At 39.8% G+C, this 25,183-nt stretch overlaps 1 protein-coding gene and 1 long non-coding RNA gene across 3 annotated transcripts; one reads left to right on the top strand and one right to left on the bottom strand.

Annotated features, from left to right (window-relative positions):
• Positions 1–423: 423 nt before the first annotated feature.
• On the top strand, positions 424–12,480 carry LOC133715719 (uncharacterized). 2 transcript variants are annotated; one of them, XR_009849189.1, is made up of 3 exons: positions 424–876; positions 1,427–1,518; positions 11,808–12,480. It is a non-coding gene; the product is annotated as an uncharacterized LOC133715719 (long non-coding RNA). The 2 variants fall into 2 exon arrangements; XR_009849188.1 differs by having other exon boundaries at positions 424–1,087.
• Positions 12,481–22,298: 9,818 nt separating this feature from the next.
• LOC133715718 (kiwellin-1-like) lies at positions 22,299–23,731 on the bottom strand. Its single transcript, XM_062142331.1, has one exon. The coding sequence runs from the start codon at positions 23,687–23,689 to the stop codon at positions 23,138–23,140; it is 552 nt and encodes a 183-aa protein (XP_061998315.1). The 5' UTR covers positions 23,690–23,731; the 3' UTR covers positions 22,299–23,137.
• Between the last annotated feature and the right edge of the window lie 1,452 nt (positions 23,732–25,183).

Here is a 25,183-nt window from a genome sequence, read left to right as displayed (position 1 = left end):
GCAAAGTACCGGATAATGCCAATCAAAAGTTCAACATTTATTTTGTAGTTTTGCCGATTGAAGAAGAATCAAAGAGACATATATGTCATATAATCACAAGCAGCCAATCTTGTGTGACACACACTCAAACAACGTAACAGCCTACAGCATTTTAGTCATATATATACATATAATCACAAGCAGCCAATCTTGTGTGACACACACTCAAACAACGTAACAGCCTACAGCATTTTAGTCATATATATATATACATATAATCACATACATCCGATTAAAATTGCTCTTAAAATATGCCTATTTTTCCAGCTAAGATATATCTCTAAAATTATCGATCAGCTGCTGATTATTAAGACCATAGTTCTGTCCACTTATAGTTATTGAAGAATTTCTTGAATAATCAAAGTGGTAAGCTTGTTCAAGCATCTAGATAGTGAGGTTTGGCTAGGACTATACTGAAACCTAAGCAACTGGAACCAAGTTTGAATATTGATCCAAACGTTAGAACTCAGGTTACTCGGCACGGCCTGACAGCAAAGTCTGCGTAATCGCGGGCATCATGACTGTCAATCTGGTACCATCTATTGAGCATTTGCAAATTGTAATTAATTCCTATAAGAAATATCCCAGAAGGTTAATAATTGTACTGCAAAACTGGAGATTCCTATAAGAATATGCCAAATACCTAATTGTACTGCAAAACTTGAAAGCTAGAATCAAATATTTCAAGAAAACAGAATGAGACTAATAGCAATATGACATCACCAGAGTCCTCTCACTTTCCTTCAACCTCCACTTACTTGCCGATCTCCATCAGCCATGGGATTTCGCTTTCAAAATCCAAAGTCTGAGCAAAGCAAATTCGCTCAGCACGAATGGGTAATCGATCCTTCTCTCCATTTCAATTTGTAGGTAATGGATAAAACCCAAATTGGGGTCTCTTTCTGGGTTTTATTTTGGGGTTTCTTTTAGACCTGAGGATGAACACGCACCAAGTTTTGAAGACGCGAGCTCAACACCTCCAGTCGTAGTAGTAGTCATTGTAATCGACGGTGGTGGAGGAGTCAGATTCATCAGGATGCAGAGCAAGGTCCAGAGGCAAATTTTTATTAAAATTATTAACTTTAGTCTGCCTGATTAGTAGAATCAGAAGGATTATTCCTTTAATTTTTAAGCAAATCTAGTTGATGCTGATTTGCCTTATGAGAATTGCTTAGCTTGGATTGTGGTTTGAGGTTATTGGTTCAGCTAGACCTTGGTGTATGATTTTGCTGTGCTGTTGGCTTTTTTGCTAAATATAGTTTACATTATGATTTGACCAAAAGTGTTGATTGTTAGTTTGTGTCTAGAATTGTAGAGGTTGTATGTATTCGGGATTTTGAGAATTGCATATCATTGACTGTCTTGAAATTTTCTCTTCTGCCTGTAGTGATTACGGGGTGAAAGGTTTGATCGATTTTGAGTCCTTGATCTTACTCTGGAGAAGAAGAAGAATCACCCAGACACTGAGAAAGTTTTGAGGTTAGTCACTGTCACGCCCCGGATTTTGAATAAATAAATTCAAATCCGATGCATGAATTATACAACTTAATAGAATAAATGTCCTGAATTTTTTTCTCACAAACAACCACTCTTCACGCTTCTCAATATTCAAATCTCGAAAACCTCGAGTTAATTATTACAACTCCCTCTTACAAAGTAAAATTGTAAAGCTCTAAACGAGCATAACGAACCTCACAACATAAAATCAGAGTATCACAAGCAGCTACTCTACACAGCTCGATCACCTTCCTGATTCTCCTGTCCTGTAGGATTACCCGCTACACCGTTTGAATAGTGTACCGGGAATTGCAACAACACAAAACCCGGTAAGCTTTTTGCAAAGCTCGTATGAGTAAATGAAAGGATTGCACGATTTAAAGTAACCAAATCAACTCAAGCATAAATTCAACTCAAGTATATTCTTTGCATCATAATTGAAGTGTACAACGTCACTTCAAGCATCGATAAACTCACATCTCACAATGACTACTCAAAAACAAACAACTTCTTACTCAATATATACTCACAGGCTTATGATTTATTTATATAAATCATCCCATGCAGTATATTATACTTACAGGCTTATGATTAATTATATTAATCACCCCATTCAGTATATCATACTTACAGGCTTATGATTAATTATATTAATCACCCCATTCAGTATGTCATACCCAAGGGCATATGATAACTCGTTTATCCCCCAAGCAGTATGATGTACTCAAGGGCATACGATAACTCAAGGTTATCCCCCAAGCAGTACAAAGGCAGACAGACTAGAGCTCTAACTGTATCGTAAAGTGTCACCTGGGCCAAGGTTCACCTTACGAATGACTGCTTTCCTCAATTCACTCGACTCCTCATTTAATTCATCTCAACGACTCAACTATCGCACTTTACTCAATTACCCATTATCATAGACAACACAACATCTAAGATAAATCACATATTCCAAAGGGTAATGCTCAAAATATAACTCAGTAAATCACATCAATACTTCACCCGATGTCACACCATCCAATATATATTCCACGTAAATATATATATACGTAGTCACCCACACAAGAGTGACCACTAATACCAACTATAGTTCACATGCAATAAAATCTAGAAATTCATTTTTATAGTTTAAATACATTTTACTTACCTATGGACCGTAGTCGATCAAGTCCATATAATTTAAAACAAATATTTATTTTCATAAAACAATTTCCACAATTTCCCAATTAAATAAAATCACCGAATTTCGGTTCGTGAATGAACCATGTGCGATTTACTCACCTCGATATTCCCGCTGCGTCTTCAATTCAACACAATACACACCGAAATCGTTCACCCAAGGGAGACCGTCAATCACCTAATCACACATGACCTTAACTTAGCCAATAGCTCAAAAACATACTCAAACGACAATCCAACGGTCGGATCGAAATTAAATGATGATCCAACGGTCGGATCGAAATTATACGATGATCCAACGGTCGGATCCTCACGGATCGCCCTCAGGATCATCCTCCAAAATTATCACGAAGATCCAACGGTCGGATCTTCCTGAATCGTCCTTACAAACATCTCCACAAAATTATACGAAAATCTGACGGTCGGATTCTCACGAATCGCTTTCCGAATCACCATTTCTCAATTATACGAAGATCCAACAGTCGGATCTTCGCCCGTGACCACACAAAGTCATTGGGACAGTCATACGATCAACATATTAAAATTTGAAGCAAAACCGACGGTCAGATCTTCGCAGATCGTAAACCGAAAGTAATGCATAAAAACCGCAACCCTAGCATGCATCAACTTTCTCCAAAATGACCTTATAATATATCCAAACGACCGTATCGATGCGTAGATGAATAAACTGAAAACAAAACACCAAAATATGGCTGGACGCGCCACCACGCGCCGCCACAAGCTACTGGTCAACCGGTGGTCAACGGCGGCAGTCAACGCCGGGTCAACCACCTCCGATACAAAAGTCGTCAACTACAAACTTCTTCAAAATAAAAGGGTGATCAACTTTCATACCTGGAGCTAAGTCTGGTTCGGCCTAGATCGTCCTAGATCATGCTTGGAAGTTGGATTAATCTGGGCCGTCTGATAAGATTTCCAGATTGAATCAGGGACGTCGAATCTTCAATTCGTGATCCTTCACTCTACACTCAAAATCGTCGTGCAAGGAGGATATGAGGATGATCAGGGGGAGGAGGAGATCACGAAAATAGGAAGGATCGGCCGAGGAGACGCCGGAAAACTGGTTCTCCGGTCGGGTCGGTTTCGCACGGCTGGGCTCCTTCGATCCAGCTTTGGCGACGACGGAGGGGCAAGCGGAGGGCACCAGGCAGCTGGGCGGCTTGCGGCGATCATAGTGAGTGCCGGGTCGTGGCCGGAGAACGCCGGAGGAGAGAGATGGGGCCGGGTCGGGTCAGCGGGTCGGCCGGCCTGGGAAGGGTTTTCGAGCGAGAGAGAGAGAGAACCGGGGGCTGTTCCGCAAAAAACCAATTTTTCTGTCCTTAATGACAGAATTTGGATTTTTTGACTATTTATAGAAAAATCTCAATTTTCAAATATTCATAACGTATTCATACGAACTCCGAATATTGCGTTCCACATATGCACAAGATCGTATCGACAAGCTCTACAACTTTCATGAAGGAAGTTTTCCCAAATTTTGAACGTATAAAAAGTCAACTTTCGCGAGCCCCTAAATAACGTTCGTTTTCGAAAATTAATCGTTCGAACTAATTCCACAACTTCTCCGAGCTTCGTACTCGCTCCCACTATCGTGAAATCATTTCTAAAAATCCACGGAATTTAATTTGGATTTTTTTTCGGGGTATTACAATCTACCCTCCTTAAAGAAATTTCGTCCCGAAATTTAAGCGCAAGTTAATTGCTCTCGATTACGGTTAACCTAACCATCGAATCTCCATCTTTCCCAAAACTGTAGTAATCTACAAAGCCACAGCCCTTTGTATAAAAATACATTCCTATGGCCACTAAATCCTTTCATCACGATGTAAATTCACAAAACAACTGCTCAACATCACTCCACATCAATTACACAAAATCATCACGTGGATCATCACATAGATCATCACTTAGATCTTCACAGAGATTATCTCATAGATCCTCACATAGATCATCACCCTGTACTGGCATACAAGCACAGTAAAGACTCCCACAAAGCGTTTCGCTACTCCATTAGCATCACGGTAAATCTCTATAGTAAAACTTAAGCATGCACTATTCTACACAACAATAGAGATGCATCACTCAAAACAAATCATCCCCAAAAGTACGCCAATAAAATATGTCACCCAGTGATGATGACTTGGGCTTGCTCAATCCTTGGGCTAAGCATTAGGGCTGGTCAATTGGGCCGAAGAAACCAGACCATCCACATTTCGAACCGGCCCGAACCAATTTGGGTAACATTTGGGCTTCCATTTGGCTTAACATTCGGGCCGAACATTTGGGCTTACTATTTGGGCCTACCAATCGGCCCACCGACTTCCAGCTCGGCTACGGTATGAAATTGTACATACCGTAGGTATACCGTATATACGTATGCATACCGTACAGACCATATATACGTATGTATACCGTACATACCGTATATACGTCCGTATATCAAGCATATACGAGATCCAAAAATATTTGTAAGAGGTAAGGTTCGAACTCCCGACCTCGAACACGAAGGTTTTGCTCCCAACCACTGAAGCAAGAGCTGCCTTCATTAATATATGCTCACGTGTTATATTTATTATGTCATAAGCGACATAAATAAAATAACGGGGGAGGCAAGGTTCGAAACCTCAACCTGCTGCACGAAACCTTTGTCCCCAACCACTGGAGCACAAGCTGTGCTTAATATAATGTGTACAAATTTTATACTTATTATGTCATAAACGAACATAATAAAAATAAACGAGAGGCGAGGTTCGAACCTCAGACCTCTTGTACACGAACTTTACACTCAACCACTCGAGCACGGCTGCTCACGTTATTATCCATACCAATCCTTTTATTTAAACCAACTGTTTCAACTGTTTCAACAATTCGGCCCAAAACATCCAAAACTGTTTCAGAAACTCGGCCCATCATGTCCAAAACTGTTTCTGAACCTCGGCCCATCAGGCCTCCACCCACAGCTACAGTGATGCCTTGATCCGAGACAGGCCCAAGTACGGCCCACTTGTGTCACGGCTTATCCCTTCCGTGATTTACGGCAGTCAAATCTGCTTTCGGCTACAGCTGTCTGCCACAGCGCCTCGAGATTCCCTCGGTCCCCTTACACGCTCTCCACGCGCCAACAACTTTTCCGGGTTTCAGGGCGACTTTAATCCAACGCGTGGATTCAAATTCTGAGGTCGTTCATCCAACGGTGGAGATCTGCTCACCTTGTTCTATAAATAGGTGCATTCTGGAGATGCGACTGTTCACTCCAAAGGAAAAGAATTTTCTTCCGAGTTTTAACCATTCTCTCTCAAATCTTCAGCCTTTCTCTTCTCAAATCCCCAGTCTTTTCCTCCAAAATCTTTAATCCTTCTATCTCAGATCTCTAGCCCTTCTTTCACCAATCTTCAATCCTTCTCTCACTCAGATCTCCAGCCCTTCTTTCACAATTCTTCAATCTTTCAACAAAATCTCCCTCAACACTCAACCATGTATTCCTCGATTTTCTCATCCTCTCACCCCATGACCAAAGAACCACAAACTCTGCAACTAATGGAGCTACAAACCCCGCAACAAATGGAACTACAACAACAGCAACCAACAGAGGAGGGAGGAAACAACCAAGCAGCCGGGAGTAGTGCCAACACAGATTTCTGGCGAAGCCGTGCCAGGTGGGTTCCTACTCCAGATCAAATAAGGATCCTCAAGGATCTTTACTACGACAAGGGAGTTAAGTGCCCAACTACAGAGCACATTCACGAGATCTGTCTCCAGCTGAACCAGTATGGACATGTTGAGGGCAAGAACATTTATTTTTGGTTCCAGAATGTCAGGGCTCGAGAGAAGCAGATGAAGAGGTGCAATCAGGCTGCTCAAGTGCCCATGGGAACTAGTTCTCCTGGTACTGGTGGATCCATTGATCTCAATTTTGGGTCCACTGGTTCTACTGGTGCTGGTGGATCTATCGACATCAATTTTGGGCCAGCTGGTGGATCCATTGACATCAATTTTGGGTCCACTAGTTCTACTGATGATGGTAGATCCATTAATCTCAACTTTGGTTCCACCGATTCTACTGGTAATGAAGGATTTCTTGATTTAAATTTTGTTTCATATTCTTCCTCACACTTCAACACTAATACCAGTACAACTCTTTTGGCACAACAGGAGGACAAACATCCCTGCAACAACGAGGAGGAGATCACCAGGAGGTTGAAACTCTTCCTCTGTTCCCCGTGCACGGCGAGGACGTCTTTGGTAACCCGAAGACTACTTCCGAGGAAGATAGCGCATTTGGTTACTATTCTGGTGGCTCAGGCGGTTACAACAGTGGCTCTAACGTTTCTCTTGAGCTCAGCCTCAATCCATCCGGAGCTGCTGACTAGGCTTAGCATAGCATAGTCCTCGTTTTCCTTTTTGTAATATAAAATCAATAAGATTGCATGCATGTCGTTTCTTCTTTTTGTTAAACCAACAATAACACCAAGGATCATCCTTGGTCACCCAATACTATTTTCAAAACCATTGACAACTCTGCTGCACACATCAATCATAATGATTTATCACAAACAATCAATTAAGTTGCACAGAGGTCTAGCTAGCATCCTTAGAGTCAAACCAAACACAAACAATTTCGTCGTTAGAATTAGGGTTTAATAAAGCTAAACACATCCTGAGTTAGCTAGGAAAAACCCACATCCTTAGAGTTACCCATACAAATCTTATAAAATCTCAACCATTTCCTCTATTAATTTCTCCATTAAACTTACCACAATTCATACCCTATGAATTTACGATTTAGAAACCGAATCAAACTCCATATCGCATAGTAATTCACTTGAACCACTATGGATACCCAACAATGTCACTACAATCAATACCCAAAATTGCACTTAACCATTTCTCCTAAAATCCATCACCACAGAAACACACCCTCATCTAATAACATTTACAGAGAGTTGACTCTAAATCTCCCCATTATTTACCGACCAAGATCAAATTCCATTTCAAAACTTTAAGTGTCCCGCCTACTTAAACTTAAAACACAAACAACCTCAAATTCACTTCAGTCCAACTCCATACTACGATCCAAAACTTAAGAAAACTAGTTCACAAAATCAATTTCCTTCACTTAAATAAAACTATGTCCACAAGTCATAGTCAGGTCAACAGACCAAGGTGTCCAAACGGAGAATTTCCAATCCAGTTGTCTTTGTGAAACGCAAAATATCAATCAAAAATGATGCTCGCAACATCAACCACGTATACAAAACATGTTCCTCGGATCTCGATTTAAATTTAGAAATACCAAAACTACCACTAGTCCCACTTCAAATAGCCCTTAAGATTTTAGGTACTCGGAGAGAACTCAAATATATAGTCGTTCGTCTCAATCACTCAAACACGAGATCAAACTCCGTTCTCGCACCTCAAACTCTGCTCAACAACTTACAAGCACATGGAAGAATTAACCACAATAATTTCTTCCCTAACCGCAACACTACTCACAACTCCACATGAGTCTAGAATCTATTCAAATGCATCTGTATGTCCAACTTAAGAAGGAAAAATCTCTATCAATTTATACTCGTATCCAACCTGGGTACATGCATAGGTCAACATCATGCCTTCAACCAAACACTTCTACGTACAAAAGAAACTCATTTCCATAAACAATCCTCACCGACTCATCAGAGTTAAATCCGGAGGTTTCCATTCCTCGAAGATTGCAACTCTCGGAAGCAAAACTTATTCTAAAACGAACCTACAAGACAATTCTACCGTCCTACGGACTTACACACTGTCTAGACCCCATACTAAGACATACCCAATGATTATACCAGTACCGAAGAGTATATGATGGGGATCCGCTGCAGACGGGCCATCACTCGGGGAGTACTGATTATCACCAAATATGTACCTTACGCTCTGATACCAAACTGTCACGCCCCGGATTTTGAATAAATAAATTCAAATCCGATGCATGAATTATACAACTTAATAGAATAAATGTCCTGAATTTTTTTCTCACAAACAACCACTCTTCACGCTTCTCAATATTCAAATCTCGAAAACCTCGAGTTAATTATTACAACTCCCTCTTACAAAGTAAAATTGTAAAGCTCTAAACGAGCATAACGAACCTCACAACATAAAATCAGAGTATCACAAGCAGCTACTCTACACAGCTCGATCACCTTCCTGATTCTCCTGTCCTGTAGGATTACCCGCTACACCGTTTGAATAGTGTACCTGGAATTGCAACAACACAAAACCCGGTAAGCTTTTTGCAAAGCTCGTATGAGTAAATGAAAGGATTGCACGATTTAAAGTAACCAAATCAACTCAAGCATAAATTCAACTCAAGTATATTCTTTGCATCATAATTGAAGTGTACAACGTCACTTCAAGCATCGATAAACTCACATCTCACAATGACTACTCAAAAACAAACAACTTCTTACTCAATATATACTCACAGGCTTATGATTTATTTATATAAATCATCCCATGCAGTATATTATACTTACAGGCTTATGATTAATTATATTAATCACCCCATTCAGTATATCATACTTACAGGCTTATGATTAATTATATTAATCACCCCATTCAGTATGTCATACCCAAGGGCATATGATAACTCGTTTATCCCCCAAGCAGTATGATGTACTCAAGGGCATACGATAACTCAAGGTTATCCCCCAAGCAGTACAAAGGCAGACAGACTAGAGCTCTAACTGTATCGTAAAGTGTCACCTGGGCCAAGGTTCACCTTACGAATGACTGCTTTCCTCAATTCACTCGACTCCTCATTTAATTCATCTCAACGACTCAACTATCGCACTTTACTCAATTACCCATTATCATAGACAACACAACATCTAAGATAAATCACATATTCCAAAGGGTAATGCTCAAAATATAACTCAGTAAATCACATCAATACTTCACCCGATGTCACACCATCCAATATATATTCCACGTAAATATATATATACGTAGTCACCCACACAAGAGTGACCACTAATACCAACTATAGTTCACATGCAATAAAATCTAGAAATTCATTTTTATAGTTTAAATACATTTTACTTACCTATGGACCGTAGTCGATCAAGTCCATATAATTTAAAACAAATATTTATTTTCATAAAACAATTTCCACAATTTCCCAATTAAATAAAATCACCGAATTTCGGTTCGTGAATGAACCATGTGCGATTTACTCACCTCGATATTCCCGCTGCGTCTTCAATTCAACACAATACACACCGAAATCGTTCACCCAAGGGAGACCGTCAATCACCTAATCACACATGACCTTAACTTAGCCAATAGCTCAAAAACATACTCAAACGACAATCCAACGGTCGGATCGAAATTAAATGATGATCCAACGGTCGGATCGAAATTATACGATGATCCAACGGTCGGATCCTCACGGATCGCCCTCAGGATCATCCTCCAAAATTATCACGAAGATCCAACGGTCGGATCTTCCTGAATCGTCCTTACAAACATCTCCACAAAATTATACGAAAATCTGACGGTCGGATTCTCACGAATCGCTTTCCGAATCACCATTTCTCAATTATACGAAGATCCAACAGTCGGATCTTCGCCCGTGACCACACAAAGTCATTGGGACAGTCATACGATCAACATATTAAAATTTGAAGCAAAACCGACGGTCAGATCTTCGCAGATCGTAAACCGAAAGTAATGCATAAAAACCGCAACCCTAGCATGCATCAACTTTCTCCAAAATGACCTTATAATATATCCAAACGACCGTATCGATGCGTAGATGAATAAACTGAAAACAAAACACCAAAATATGGCTGGACGCGCCACCACGCGCCGCCACAAGCTACTGGTCAACCGGTGGTCAACGGCGGCAGTCAACGCCGGGTCAACCACCTCCGATACAAAAGTCGTCAACTACAAACTTCTTCAAAATAAAAGGGTGATCAACTTTCATACCTGGAGCTAAGTCTGGTTCGGCCTAGATCGTCCTAGATCATGCTTGGAAGTTGGATTAATCTGGGCCGTCTGATAAGATTTCCAGATTGAATCAGGGACGTCGAATCTTCAATTCGTGATCCTTCACTCTACACTCAAAATCGTCGTGCAAGGAGGATATGAGGATGATCAGGGGGAGGAGGAGATCACGAAAATAGGAAGGATCGGCTGAGGAGACGCCGGAAAACTGGTTCTCCGGTCGGGTCGGTTTCGCACGGCTGGGCTCCTTCGATCCAGCTTTGGCGACGACGGAGGGGCAAGCGGAGGGCACCAGGCAGCTGGGCGGCTTGCGGCGATCATAGTGAGTGCCGGGTCGTGGCCGGAGAACGCCGGAGGAGAGAGATGGGGCCGGGTCGGGTCAGCGGGTCGGCCGGCCTGGGAAGGGTTTTCGAGCGAGAGAGAGAGAGAACCGGGGGCTGTTCCGCAAAAAACCAATTTTTCTGTCCTTAATGACAGAATTTGGATTTTTTGACTATTTATAGAAAAATCTCAATTTTCAAATATTCATAACGTATTCATACGAACTCCGAATATTGCGTTCCACATATGCACAAGATCGTATCGACAAGCTCTACAACTTTCATGAAGGAAGTTTTCCCAAATTTTGAACGTATAAAAAGTCAACTTTCGCGAGCCCCTAAATAACGTTCGTTTTCGAAAATTAATCGTTCGAACTAATTCCACAACTTCTCCGAGCTTTGTACTCGCTCCCACTATCGTGAAATCATTTCTAAAAATCCACGGAATTTAATTTGGATTTTTTTTCGGGGTATTACAGTCACAGTCCAAGTTTGAGGCATATTTTTATTTTTTTTTCCCCTTTGCTGCCTTTTGTGGATGCATATCATCTTCTTCGAAACCAAGCATCAATTCGTTGTGAATTGGATCCTTCTGCTGTAAATTTTCAGCATCTTTAAATACCTGTTTCGGATTTGGAAATTGCTTGAGAATGCAAGACTGGATCTGTCTATGGTTTCTTACGAGTATATTCTGGGTGGGTTGTTAGCTTCTAATATATGAAATTACGTGTGCTCACAGGTGACTAGTTGTGACTGCAGGTGCTAAATAAGATAAGTGCTACTTCACCAAATCTCCCTGCTGTTTCTTCACTACTGCTTCTAAGGTTGCTTTGGAGTGTTAACCTTTCTTGGTGTTTTGATTGGTATTCCTTTTTCACCAAATTTGCTTATTCTGTCTGTGAAAATGGCTTGATGTCAAATTGGGTTTTTGTGGCTTGCACTTTTGCAGTGATATTGATATTAAGGTTTGCAATTTCTTGCGTAAAGTTACAAACCCATGTTTAGGTTTTTTACTTTGGAATCAGTTTGAATAGCAAAATGTATGTATTTTTTCTCACCTAGGAAATTGAAGATCATAACTTACTTTTATCTCAAAACTTTTTTTTTCCTCTTTTATGTTCTGTATTTCGAAACCATTGCTATGTCTGTTAGAAAAGTTTCATGTATTGTGCCATTTTCAGCGCGCACGATTAATTGAGAGACTGTCCCACTTGTAGGACTAAACTATTTTATATAAGAAAGCTAAAGTTTTTGTACAACTCTAGTTACTGGTTGTTATTACCATATTTTTCGTTAATTGGTTGGAGAAATTTTTGAATTCAAATATGCAAATTCAATGTATTGGTAGCTACTGAAAAAACATTTCACCAATCTGTCTACTGGTTTATCTGTGAGCTATTAAATTGAAATGAGCTCGAAACTTTTTCCTGTGTATCTGCGGGAGCAGTATGGGTATTACTGAAGCATTGCGATTGCAGGTAGAATTCCAAAAGCGGCTTCATGAACAACTTGATGTATGCAGTTGGAAGCCATGCACTCTTTATGTCTCTGAGCTGGTTGTTGGTTCGGATCTGTTTACAAGAAGATTTTGTAGAGATTCGGAATATATAGAAATTTATGTGCCAGAGTCTAGTCCTGAGAATAACTAATGATTTCTTCTCATTTGTTTCTTCTTCTATACAAACTGTATGCTGCTATTATGACTTGCATAATACAAATTTCCATATAGAGTTTTGCTTTACAGTTACAGAGTTTGGTTATGATGTGATACTTACATGTCAAAACAATCTCCATTATTTCGGTCTTTGTAGTAGGGGCAGATGGATGAAAAGGTTTATAAAGTTGAGGTGACTGCTCTTGAGCGATACTGAGCTTTGCTGAATGAAACCAATCCTTAGTAGGTTTAGATCAAGCAGCTTTGGCATTTGAAAAGCCACCAACTGTGGGGTTTATGAGTCAAAAGTAGTAAAGATGGGTAGTTGAGCTGATGAGCCAATGAATTGTATTTCATAGAGTTCTGGGGTATATTTATAACTGTGTAGACCTATATACAGCTTTGATCCCATTCTCCATCACCCAATCTTTCTCTTGGTTCTTATGGCTCTTCTTCACTTCATTACGCAACCTAGCAATTTGGAACAAGCTGACTTAAATCTTCAGCTGAGATGATCCTCTTGTTTATTACTTTTATATTTCCAGTCCTAAACAAACCCAAAATGAATGTTATTCAAGTGATGCCAAACCCATCATAGTCAAATGATGATGTTATTCATGAATGCCAAACCCATCATCTTCAGCTGATGAGCCTTCTTTTGTTATGTTTTTCTTCTTGGGCGAGGTAAGTAGTTTATTGCACATACTTTGTGGTACCATTTGTCTGTTTTCAGTTTTTTGCTTTCTGTTCAGTGCACTTCTATGTTGGTTTTGATAAGACCAACTTTTAAATAGTTTAACAGATTAGTGCAGAAAAAATACACTAGAAAGACCATCTCTTGTTCGAGCCACTTAGAAAAGTGATGATAATATCCATTTAGATATGCAACTAGAAACATTGATGCATGTTTTCTCTTTGTTACAAAATTTCATTCTAGGTTAATTGTTAGCTAGGTGGATGGGAATACTTGTAAAATAACACAAGAAAAGAACTAAGAGTAGGTATTCCACCTAAGAAGCTAGTCAATACATGCATCTAAGCTTATTACAAATTTTGTCTGGTTATCTATGCTTATATCTCATGCACATTCATTGAGAATTTGCAATTGCTACAGGCAGACATTCCTATTAAATTAACTTGTTACCTTTTCTCTTACTGCTAATATAGTCTGTGCTTTGTTGAAGGATTGGTTGGTATATCTGTTGTCATTGATTGCAAGGTCATTGCACACAACTAATATACTGGTGGTTGATTCACAGCTTGACCAATTTTTTTCTGGGATAGATTGGAGTGCAAGGTCAAACAAAATAGTTACTTCATCTCATGATTGGAACTTGTGAGTACCTAAATTGAGATATTTTTATTCTGTGATAATTTTAAATTGGCATGGTATCTGCTCTCTTTCTCTGTCAGATGATTTTAAATTGACTATATTGACACTCTTATTTGTCTTTGTATCATTTGGAAGGAGAAGACTTCCATACCTCCCTTGAAGAGGAAAAAAGTTCGCATCGAATGAATCTCTGATCCATACGAGAGGGAAAAGATCATTGAAAGCCATTTTTGTTTTTGTTTTTGGCATTGGAGGACTCTGGATGTTGAAACACATTGTAAAGAGATGGCTTGGTGACCAATATCCAGAGCTCTTGTCATCATTGGAGTAGAAATGAAAAGTGGTAGTTTTTTAGAAATTTGATGGGAATGTTAAACAGGCCAAGGTGTCCAAATTCAGCATCAAGTTGTCAATATGATTGAAGCCTAGTCCCCATTTGTCTAATATTCAGTATATATAAGACGCTTTAATCTGGTCATATCAAGTACTTACATTAACTTTGAAGTTAGGATAAGCAAAATAATGAAAACAGCCAATTTCCTCGTTAGACAATGTTTATCTGTATCATGTACTAGAATTGAAGTTCTTTACCTCCAAATGCAATTACATATTATCTGCAAGTGTGCAAGTTCAACTCTTGATCAAACTATTACGTTGAGTTTATACATATCTATATGCAAGGAAGTAATTTATACACAAGTTCTATACAAAGTAATTTAAACATGATTTCTACAAGGAACTCTCACACAATTTCTATTTACATGCAAGGAATAGATCCACAACAAGATTAAGGAATTCTATATATGGATTTCTGTACAAGCAAGGTAGTCTTGAACAACAATTAAACATGAACATGTCCCATCCACTTGCTCTCTTTGCTCCCCTATTAAGGTGTATCCAGCAATTAGTAACCACTAAAAATTAAAATAAAGCGGGGTGCTAGGAAAAACTTCAGAATTTCTGACATCTCCAAAAAATTTCCATCTGTTGAAGGAAAATAGACTTAGTGTGCCTTATCAAACTAGGAGTAGTAATAGGAGAGAAGGTTCTTGAATTCATAGTCCTACTCGGATTAGTTTTCCTTATATCATTAGAACATGTACTTTGTAATCCCTATATATAGGGTTCATATTCTCAATAATGAAATACAATTCTCTCATCAATCTCTCTACAATTCTCTAATCAATCTCTCTACAATTCTCTCTTCCTTAAACACGTTATCAGCACGAGCCCTAACCTTGAGATCAAAAATCCAAAACTAGAAAATTCTTCAACATCACTTTTTCCACCGTTGCACCTAGCCCATGCTAGACTAGCCGCTACTGCCCACCTGCGCGCCCCTGCGGTGCACGCTGCCCCTGCAGCCCTTACGCACCCGTGTGCCTCCTACTGCCCCTGCAGCATCGCCGCACGCCTGCTGCCCCTACAGCACAGCAGGACGCTCGTTCCTGTGCAGATCAGCCTGCTTGTAAGCCCCGAAAAGTCTTGATAGGGACCTCAGATCAAAATCTTTCCTTCATCAAAGTTGTTAGTCTCTGTCTCTTCTATCTGACCTCCGAATTTCAGCCTTATAGGAGTTGTTTTGAGACTTGTACACCAATCGAAGTGAATGCTATTCAGAGGCAAATCTGCTCCGAATTTCAACAAAAAATCCTTGAAAACCGCTGCTGCCACCTTCAAGCATCACTGCAGCAGCTCCTAGCCCACGCTAGCCTCATCTGCGTGCCTGCCCCTGCAGCGCCTACGCACCCCTGCGCACGCATCTGTCGGTCAGCTCCTCGGCTTACCTCGGCCAGACCTGTATCGGTCACACAACAGGGATTGAAAGATAGTTTGCAAATCCCTGACCCAGGATCGATAGCACATCTGCAATCCTACACGCCTGCATCAACACGTGCGTGTATTGAGAATTTCAAATTCCGAAATTCATGAGTAAGTTTGCACTAGTAAGTTGTTCCCGTTTTTGAAATTTAAATTTATTTTTATTTTTCTTCGGGGACTTACAAAATCCCTTCTTCTACATCCCACCTTTCTGTAACGTGGGTTCGATTTGCTAAGAGTGGAATTGTGGGGATTCACGCTACATACGAACTAAGAGCGTTCGTAATCTTCGGACTAAGAGCGTCCGTGAGCATCGATTTTTACGAACTAAGAGCGTTTGTAAGCATAAAAATTTGACCATATAAACGTCATTGGTTTCAATCCAAATCCAAAAAATTTGGAAACTATCAACAAAGACAGTGGTTATAACTCTTTCTCACTAGGCGTACTCAAGAGTAATTGTGATGTCTAGGAAAGGTTTGAACTGAGAGAACGGTTTTAAAAGTGAGCAATGCTCCATCAAAATCTCGCCTTACCTTACCTGGTCACAACCAAATTGGAATTACCAAACGGATTGAGTAACTACTACTTGTCTAAGCTTGATTATCCTTTTTGGATTAAATTTAGAAACTTTGACGTAATCATTGGCTTTCATTGAAATAAAGTGTCGATTTTGATTCGAACTTTATTCATTCAAGTATGTTTCCCGGAGAGCTAGAATGCCTCGTGGATAGAGCTACTACGCACACCATACTTCGAAATAGGCAGTTATTTCTTGAGATGACGCCTACTCGATCTTTAGTGACTATGATGGCAGGGTCATCTAAATTGATTCATGGTCGAGGACCAGCTCAATTCTTGTTGCCACATGGCACAATCATTAATGTCACTGAAGCTCTCTACGCTCCTAGAGCCGAAAGAACCCTTTTGAGCTTCAAAGATATAAGAGCCAATGGTTTTCATGTGGAAACACATTGTGAGAATGGACAAGAGTTCCTTTGCATCACCTCTAATGACTACGGACATAAAAGAGTCTTAGAGAAACTTATGTGTCGATCTAGTGGGTTGTATGCAACCACTATTCGAATAATTGAATCCAATCATGTTATGAGAGATGATTTGTGGGATTCTGACACATATAGGCTTTGGCATGATCGTCTGGGACACCCAGATCGTGATATGATGATCCGTATATTAAAGACTTCACATGGACATCCATTCTTCAGAACGAAGAGAAGTAAAAACCAAAAATTGGTTCGAGGAGATGCACCTGCGCCAAGACTGTGCAAGACCGACCACTTAGGGCCGGCGCCGTCTACCCCCTACGGCAACAACATGGCTTTGACGCCATGGACCACTGTTTGACTCCTCCTTCTACAATTCTAAAGTCAATTGTGACTTCATGGCTCAACCAAAATCCTCATTGGTTGTTTCTAAAGGCCATCATTCGTTCTGCAAAGCCTGCTCTTTAGCAAAATTAGGATCGAGACCATCCTATGCAAAGGACGCTAAAGAAAATATACAATTCTTGTAAAGAATCCAAGGTGATATTTGTGGACCTATTCAACCACCATGCGGACCATTTAGATATTTTATGGTATTGATTGATGCATCGACACGCTGGTCACATGTCATGCTATTGTCCACAAGGAACGCTGCATTTGCTAAACTCCTAGCACAAATTATTAAGTTAAGGGCTCACCACCCTGATCATCCTATTAAGTCTATAAGATTAGACAATGCTGGGGAGTTTACATCAAAAACTTTTGATGATTATTGCATGTCCATTGGGATTGAAGTTGAACATCAAGTTCGACATGTTCACACCCAAAATGGTCTCGCAGAAGCCACCATTAAAAGATTACAAATGGTCGCTAGAGCATTGGTAATGCGCACCAATCTCCCTATTTCTGCTTGGGGCTATGCAATATTGCATGCAGCTGTGCTTATTCATCTGAGGCCCACTGCCACTCAACCCTTTTCTGTGTCCCAGATGGTGACTGGGTATGAGCCTGATGTCTCACACTTACGCATATTTGGGTGTGCAGTTTATGTGCCAATTGCGCCGCCACAGCGCACCAAAATGGGTCCTCAAAGACGATTAGGCATTTATGTTGGATATGATTCTCCAACAATTGTCCGCTATTTAGAACCCTTGACAGGCGATCTCTTTACCGCTAGATTTGCGGATTGTCACTTTGATGAGACAGTCTTCCCGTCGTTAGGGGGAGATAAAAACACAAATGTTCAACAGGAACGACAGGAATTGTCGTGGTCTGTCCCCACTCTGTCTCATCTTGATCCCCGAACCGCACAGTCTGAAATTGAAGTGCGGAGAATTCTCGATCTTCAGAACGTAGCAGAATCGATGCCTGATGCGTTTTCTGATATCGCTAAAGTGACGAGATCACACATAACTGCTGCAAACTTGCCTGCGAGGATTGATGTCCCTAAAACTAGAGGACATGACGCCACCTCAAGAGTACATGAGCATGGCGCCAACGTCCCCTATATGGGTGACGCAGTGGCTAGGCCCATGGCTCCTGCCAGGAAGTGCGGCAGGCCCATAGGTTCGATGGATTCTCGCCCAAGAAAGAAAGCGAGTTTGGCACAAAATAATCCATTAATCATCGATGTAAATAATCCATCTCATGAGAATATTCCGGATTATGGTTATGTCTAAGAGACATTATTGGGGGACTCTCCAATGTCAGAACCAATTCCAGAGAATAGAGAGATCTCCATGAATTACACTAGTGTACATGAGATGATGGATAGAAATTCTATGGCAATTGATGATGCATTTGCATATCATGTTGCAAAAGGAATCATAGAATATGATGATATCGAACCTCGCTCTGTCGAAGAATGTCAACGAAGAGCGGATTGGCCTAAATGGAAAGATGCGATCCAGGCTGAATTGGATTCACTAGCAAAGAGACAGGTATTTGGGTCTATAACGCAGACACCCCCAGATGTAAAACCTGTTGGCCATAAATGGTTTTTTGTTAGAAAGCGTAATGAGAAAAATGAGGTGGTTAGATTTAAAGCCTGTCTCGTGGTGCAAGGTTTCTCTCAATGCCCTGGAATCGACTACGAGGAGACATATTCTCCCGTAATGGACGTTATAACGTTCCGCTACCTTGTCAGTTTGGTAGTTTCCGAAAAACTTGACATGCAGCTTATGGATGTGGTTACAGCATATCTCTATGGGGATCTAGATTCAGAGATATATATGAAGGTCCCCGATGGACTTCAATTACCCAAGTCAAGTGGCTCTAAACCACGGAGCGCGTTTTCAATAAGATTAAGACGCTCACTATATGGATTAAAACAATCCGGACGGATGTGGTATAACCGTCTAAGTGACTACTTGATTGGGAAGGGATATATTAATAATGAAATATGCCCATGCGTGTTCATTAAAAGAACAAGTTCCGGATTTGCAATCATAGCAGTTTATATCGATGACATGAACCTAATTGGAACTCTAGATGAGTTAAAGGAAACTGCTAAATATTTGAAATCCAAATTTGAGATGAAAGATCTTGGGAAAACACGGTTTTGTCTCGGTTTAGAACTCGAGCACCGTAGTGATGGAATTTTGATCCATCAGTCTGCATATACTCAGAAAATTCTAAGGCGCTTTAATGAAGATAAAGCAAAGCCTGTGAGTACTCCCATGATTGGTCGTAGTCTTGAGCCCGAAAAAGATCCGTTTCATCCAAAGGATGAGGACGAAGAATCATTAGAGGCCGAAGTGCCCTATTTAAGTGCAACAGGCGCATTATTGTACTTAGCTCAATGCATAAGACCGGACATCTCCTTCGCAGTGAACTTGTTAGCTCGATATAACTCTGCGCCAACACACCACCATTGGATTGGTGTAAAGACAATCTTTCGATACCTAAGAGGTACGATTGATATGGGCCTATTCTATCCACACAAAGAGAAAAGGAATGACGGAAGGATGAGATCGGACCAAATTGGCTCAAGAGCCATCGTCCAAAATGCCATGGCCAGCAACATTGCCGCCGCCACCACCAAGGGTAGCCGGCCTCACCCTCATCCACTCCATCAAAATGACAATGATGTTTTGGTGGGTTTTGCTGATGCGGGTACCTCTCTGACCCTCACAAAGGTCGCTCCCAAACGGGTTATGTCTTTACCATGGGAAGCACTGCGATATCTTGGAGGTCTACAAAACAGACCCTTGTTGCTACTTCCTCAAATCATGCAGAGATTATTGCTCTACATGAAGCTGTGCGTGAATGCATATGGCTAAGATCTATAAATAGACATATTCAAGGAAGTTGTGGTTTGAAGTCTACCACGAATGAACATACATGCCTTTATGAGGATAATGCAGCTTGTATTGAGCAAATGAAGTTAGGTTTCATCAAGGGCGACAACACCAAGCATATATCGCCTGAGTTCCTTTATAATCAGCAACAACAATCACTTCTAAAGATTGAAGTGAATCAAATCAGATCAGAGGATAATGTAGCAGACTTATTCACTAAGTCGTTACCTAAATCCACCTTCGAGAAACATGTGAAGAGCATCGGATTGAGAAAGTTATCCGAACTCCCACGATTGTAGCAATCAGGGGGAGATATCGACATCAGGGGGAGTTATGATATCTACATGTTCGATCTCGAAGAGTAGAGGACGTGTTGTACTCTTTTTCTCCTCCTCGAGCGTGTTTTTGTCCCACAGGGTTTTTCACTCGAGTAAGGTTTTTAACGAGGCAACGGATGAAGCGTCACCACCAAGTTTGAGTGGCACAAGGGGGAGTATTGAAGGAAAATAGACTTAGTGTGCCTTATCAAACTAGGAGTAGTAATAGGAGAGAAGGTTCTAGAATTCCTAGTCCTACTCGGATTAGTTTTCCTTATATCATTAGAACATGTACTTTGTAATCCCTATATATAGGGCTCCTATTCTCAATAATGAAATACAATTCTCTCATCAATCTCTGTACAATTCTCTCATCAATCTCTCTACAATTCTCTCTTCCTTAAACACCATCCAACATGGCAGCAAGATTCCGATAAAAATAAAAAAATAAAAACATGGCAGCAAGACATGTCAGAGACAAGAACATTAGTAACAGCAAGAAAAGTAACAACAACAAGCTAGTGCTCGAACATCATAAGCTAGTAGCATACTAAATACCTAGAACTCAAAGATATCAAGGATTAAGACCATGTATGTATGAGCATTCATTATCATTAACATACAACTTTACTAATTTGTAGGTAGTTTCTGCAAGACCCACATAATACACATATTGAACTAGCTAAAAAGAATATACGAGAGGACTATTGTACCTGGATATAAATCACTCATGCTAGGAAAAGCTGGATATAAACTCATTCACCATCATTAAAAGCTGTGACCTATAAGTACCATTTCTTTTCTTGCTAGGATAATTATGATTATTGCTTTTCTATTTCTGTTCAAACAAAGAAAAGTCTGATTAGGAAAGGCAAACACGAATAAAATTACAAACAGATACCAAATCCTAAACAAGCATCAAAATCTGTAAATTTCATCGTGCTCAATGTTACAATGAAAAACAATTTTGAAGCAGATGATGAAATTTGGTTTGGCTGCATCAGACATCTGGTTTGCAAGAGAAGGACCAAAGTCCTACTTCATGGAAAACAATCTATCCTCTCTCTTCTTACTAAATTCCATAGTTTGGTAACAGCATGTTGATGCAATTTTTCCAGTTTTAAATTACTATGACATAAATACATCAATATCGGCTATGTAGAACCTTATATTGGAGATAGTGGTTTATCTTGCTCAGCTTTATGATCCAAAGGTCCTGATGACCGAAAAGTCTACTCTAATTCTTGAAATCACCATACTTGAATAGTGGAATTTTCTTCAAACTGATAGCTGATTACAATGAGCTATGAATTGAGGGACAAAAACAAAAATACCCATTGAGCCTAGGCGCCTAGCACCTCAAACAAAAAGAAAACAACTTTGTTTCTTCAAATAGCCTATACAGAAAATCTCATCACTGCCCAAATGCAAAGTGACAAACGGTTCAGAATTAATCAAAAAGAGAAGCAAAATTACGTTATATTAGACTCAACGATCACAATTGAAGGATATCTCATCCTTGTCAGCGTACTGCCGTAGCCATTCTAATTGTTTTGTTTGTTTATATTAATACTGGTAGTGTATGTAGTTCAAACTGGCAGTATTAACTAGACCAAAAAAAAAAAAAAAAAAACCTATGTATGAACATGCAGCTTCATAATCATGAACTTGGATTTTAGTTTGATACACAAGAATGATTCATGGAAACACAATGATTAACCAGAAAACAAGTGAAAAATAAGAAAGACAAACAGATGCCTAAATCACGAATCGTTCTAATTACCATCTGCCTCGTTGAATAACAATTTGATTGTTGGATTACCTGCAGCTTGTCTGAGATTGTGATTGACGATAGCAAAGCCCGGCCGATCTACTTCATTGGCAACAAAGCGGGTTGGAAATTCGCCCTGTTTTGATACATCTGACCCTTTCTTCTCATTCTTATGGTTTGTTTGCAGGTTTATGGTTTCTGAAGACTTCAACGACCACAAGACTTCCAAAGTCTTCCAACCTTATCTCCTCCAGATGCACATGCCTTTCTCCTTCTCCCTTAAAAGCGCCAGTGGTAACTTGATACTTTCAGTTTCATCTTATCTGTCCTATGCGAGTTGACGCGGTCAATGTCACAGCTAAACTGACGGCATGTGTTGGTCTACAATACTTTTGGTTCATTGCAGACAAGTCCACAAGATGAAATTAATGAATTCCCATCTTAAATTAGTCGAACTGATTTTGATTACTTGAATCTTCGATATCCACGATAAGTATCCAGATCTGGTTTCATACAGGGTGGAAATTAAACCTTTTCGATCAGTTTGGATCCTACGGAGCTATACTTTATGTCAAATTGTGATATGTTTCTGTCTTTATCAAAGGTTTTAAGGTTGGGAAACAGCTGATAGTAAACTAAAATAGAACACATAAATGGTATGTTTACTCAATGAACTTTTAGGTATATATAAGATAGCAGAAGATTTAGTATATGCTTACGTAAACAGAAGCCAATCTTATATATTGACTGACTTTTGGTTGTACATATAACATTTCCATACATATGTATATGCATACATAAACCAACACATGCAGGTAAGCAACATCAAACCCTAAAATAGAAAAGGAAACCAAAAACAGGCAACAACTTTGAAAAGCCGCGCAATGCAACTAAGCGTCAGACCATGTGATATCTAAGTCACCCCGTTTGTCTTCAGACACACCCAAGGCTTCCCATACAGCCTTGGAAGCATCAACAACGTTGTTAGGACAAGGAGGCTGATAATCATGTTCTGCATCACATCCTTTAGTAGAGTCACACTCATCCACGACCATGGCGTCCACACTCACCCCATTACCGTTAATTGTGATGTACTTAGAGCACCTTGAGTTATTGTCATACCATCCGGTGGATAATGCCACAACTCGAGTGTTGTCATCATGGTACTGGCTGTCACATTTGGATGGGCCTCCTCCATCACCGCCTGCTTCAAAGCTGTTAAGAGTGAGTTTGGCCTGGGTGTTGCCGGACACAGGTGGCGAGCACGTGTATGTTAGGTACGAGTCTCCGTCTTTGCAGCACTCGGCGTCATTCTCCTGGTTACATTGTCCAGAAGTTCCTATGATTTCACCACTTGAACTACATTGCTGAGCTTCACTAACCAAGAAAATTGCCAAAAGAAGAATGGCTATAATAGACCCTGTTGAGAAGAAGCTCTTCATTTTCTCTCGTTCTCCACTTCTAATATTATGTGATGTTTGATGTATAATAGCATGTGAGGGTGGGTATAAATAGCAACCAAAATACCAGAAAATACCAATCGAAAGTTCAACACACCTTTTGCCACGTAGCATATATATTCATCGCAGGAATTAATATTTATGTCTTTGTTGCTTAATTCACATCAACATCTTAACTACTTAGCATATTCGATCATTGCCGAAGTACAGTAAGTCTCGATAAACATCAACATCAAGAAGCCCGAATTGTAAATGGGCCGTAAAACCATGTGTCAGCTGTAAATTAAGACTCCAATGGTGTCTTAACCTTTTTTCTTTACTAGGAATTTGAATATAGATATATTGAGGTTTAGCATCATGACTGTTAAGATGGTATCATCTTTTCATAGTAGTACTTCCTCCAATTCAAGTGAAGCATATCCTTGTGAAAAACTAATTAAGCGTAATTAACAAAGCACTAATTTTGTTCTTCTCTTATTTTCATCTTAATATGACATCGGCCTTGTTTTTATTCTTGTTCTTGTGAGCCACCATGGCTCTCGGGAGTAAACTGAATTTATTTCAAAATGAAAATTGCTTAATTTCTTCGTCGGCATCACAATCATTTGGAAATTGCATCGGATCTGCTACTGTCACTTAATATTAACTTGGCTTGTGATGGTGGTCGATAAGCTTAACGTAAGGGAGACTTAGCAATACCGCCACAACTTAATAGATCGATAACAAGAAACATTAGACCGAAGTATCCCTGTTTGATACTAGCGCTAGAATCTAAAGAAGTTATAATTTCCACAATGCAAATTTGGCCAAGTATTGACTTGACTTGGTTGTGATAATACAGCTTGAATCTAAAGAAGTAATAATTTCCACAATGCAAATATGACCAAGTATTGACTTGACTTGGTAGTGATAGTACAGCTGGAATCTAAAGAAGTAATAATTTCCACAATGCAAATATGACCAAGTATTGACTTGACTTGGTAGTGATAGTACAACTGGAATCTAAAGAAGTTATAATTTCCACAATGCAAATTTGGCCAAGTATTGACTTGACTTGGTAGTGATAGTACAGCTGGAATCTAAAGAAGTAATAATTTCCACAATGCAAATATGACCAAGTATTGACTTGACTTGGTAGTGATAGTACAACTGGATTCTAAAGAAGTTATAATTTCCACAATGCAAATTTGGCCAAGTATTGACTTGACTTGGTAGTGATAGTACAGTTGGAATCTAAAGAAGTAATAATTTCCACAATGCAAATATGACCAAGTATTGACATGACTAGGTAGTGATAGTCAATCTTCCATATTAGCCATAATCAAATTATGAGGACACAGAGTACTTGTAAAGAGCTCAACAGAGTAAGGTACTCTGTGTCCATATTAGCCATAATCAATTTATAATCATGGAACCCAAAACGGGAAGACCCACACAGGTGCACATCTCTTTTGGCAGGAGACAAGCACATGCGAG

This window comes from Rosa rugosa, chromosome 6 (assembly GCF_958449725.1).
Source record: "Rosa rugosa chromosome 6, drRosRugo1.1, whole genome shotgun sequence".
Classification (NCBI taxonomy): Eukaryota; Viridiplantae; Streptophyta; class Magnoliopsida; order Rosales; family Rosaceae; genus Rosa; species Rosa rugosa.
Note: the sequence above shows the minus strand (reverse complement) of the source record. Positions and strands in the feature narration are given on the sequence as shown.

Bases quoted from the DNA above. Each gene is read 5' to 3' on its own strand.
- LOC133715718 (XM_062142331.1), bottom strand. From the start codon at position 23,689: ATGAAGAGCTTCTTCTCAACAGGGTCTATTATAGCCATTCTTCTTTTG.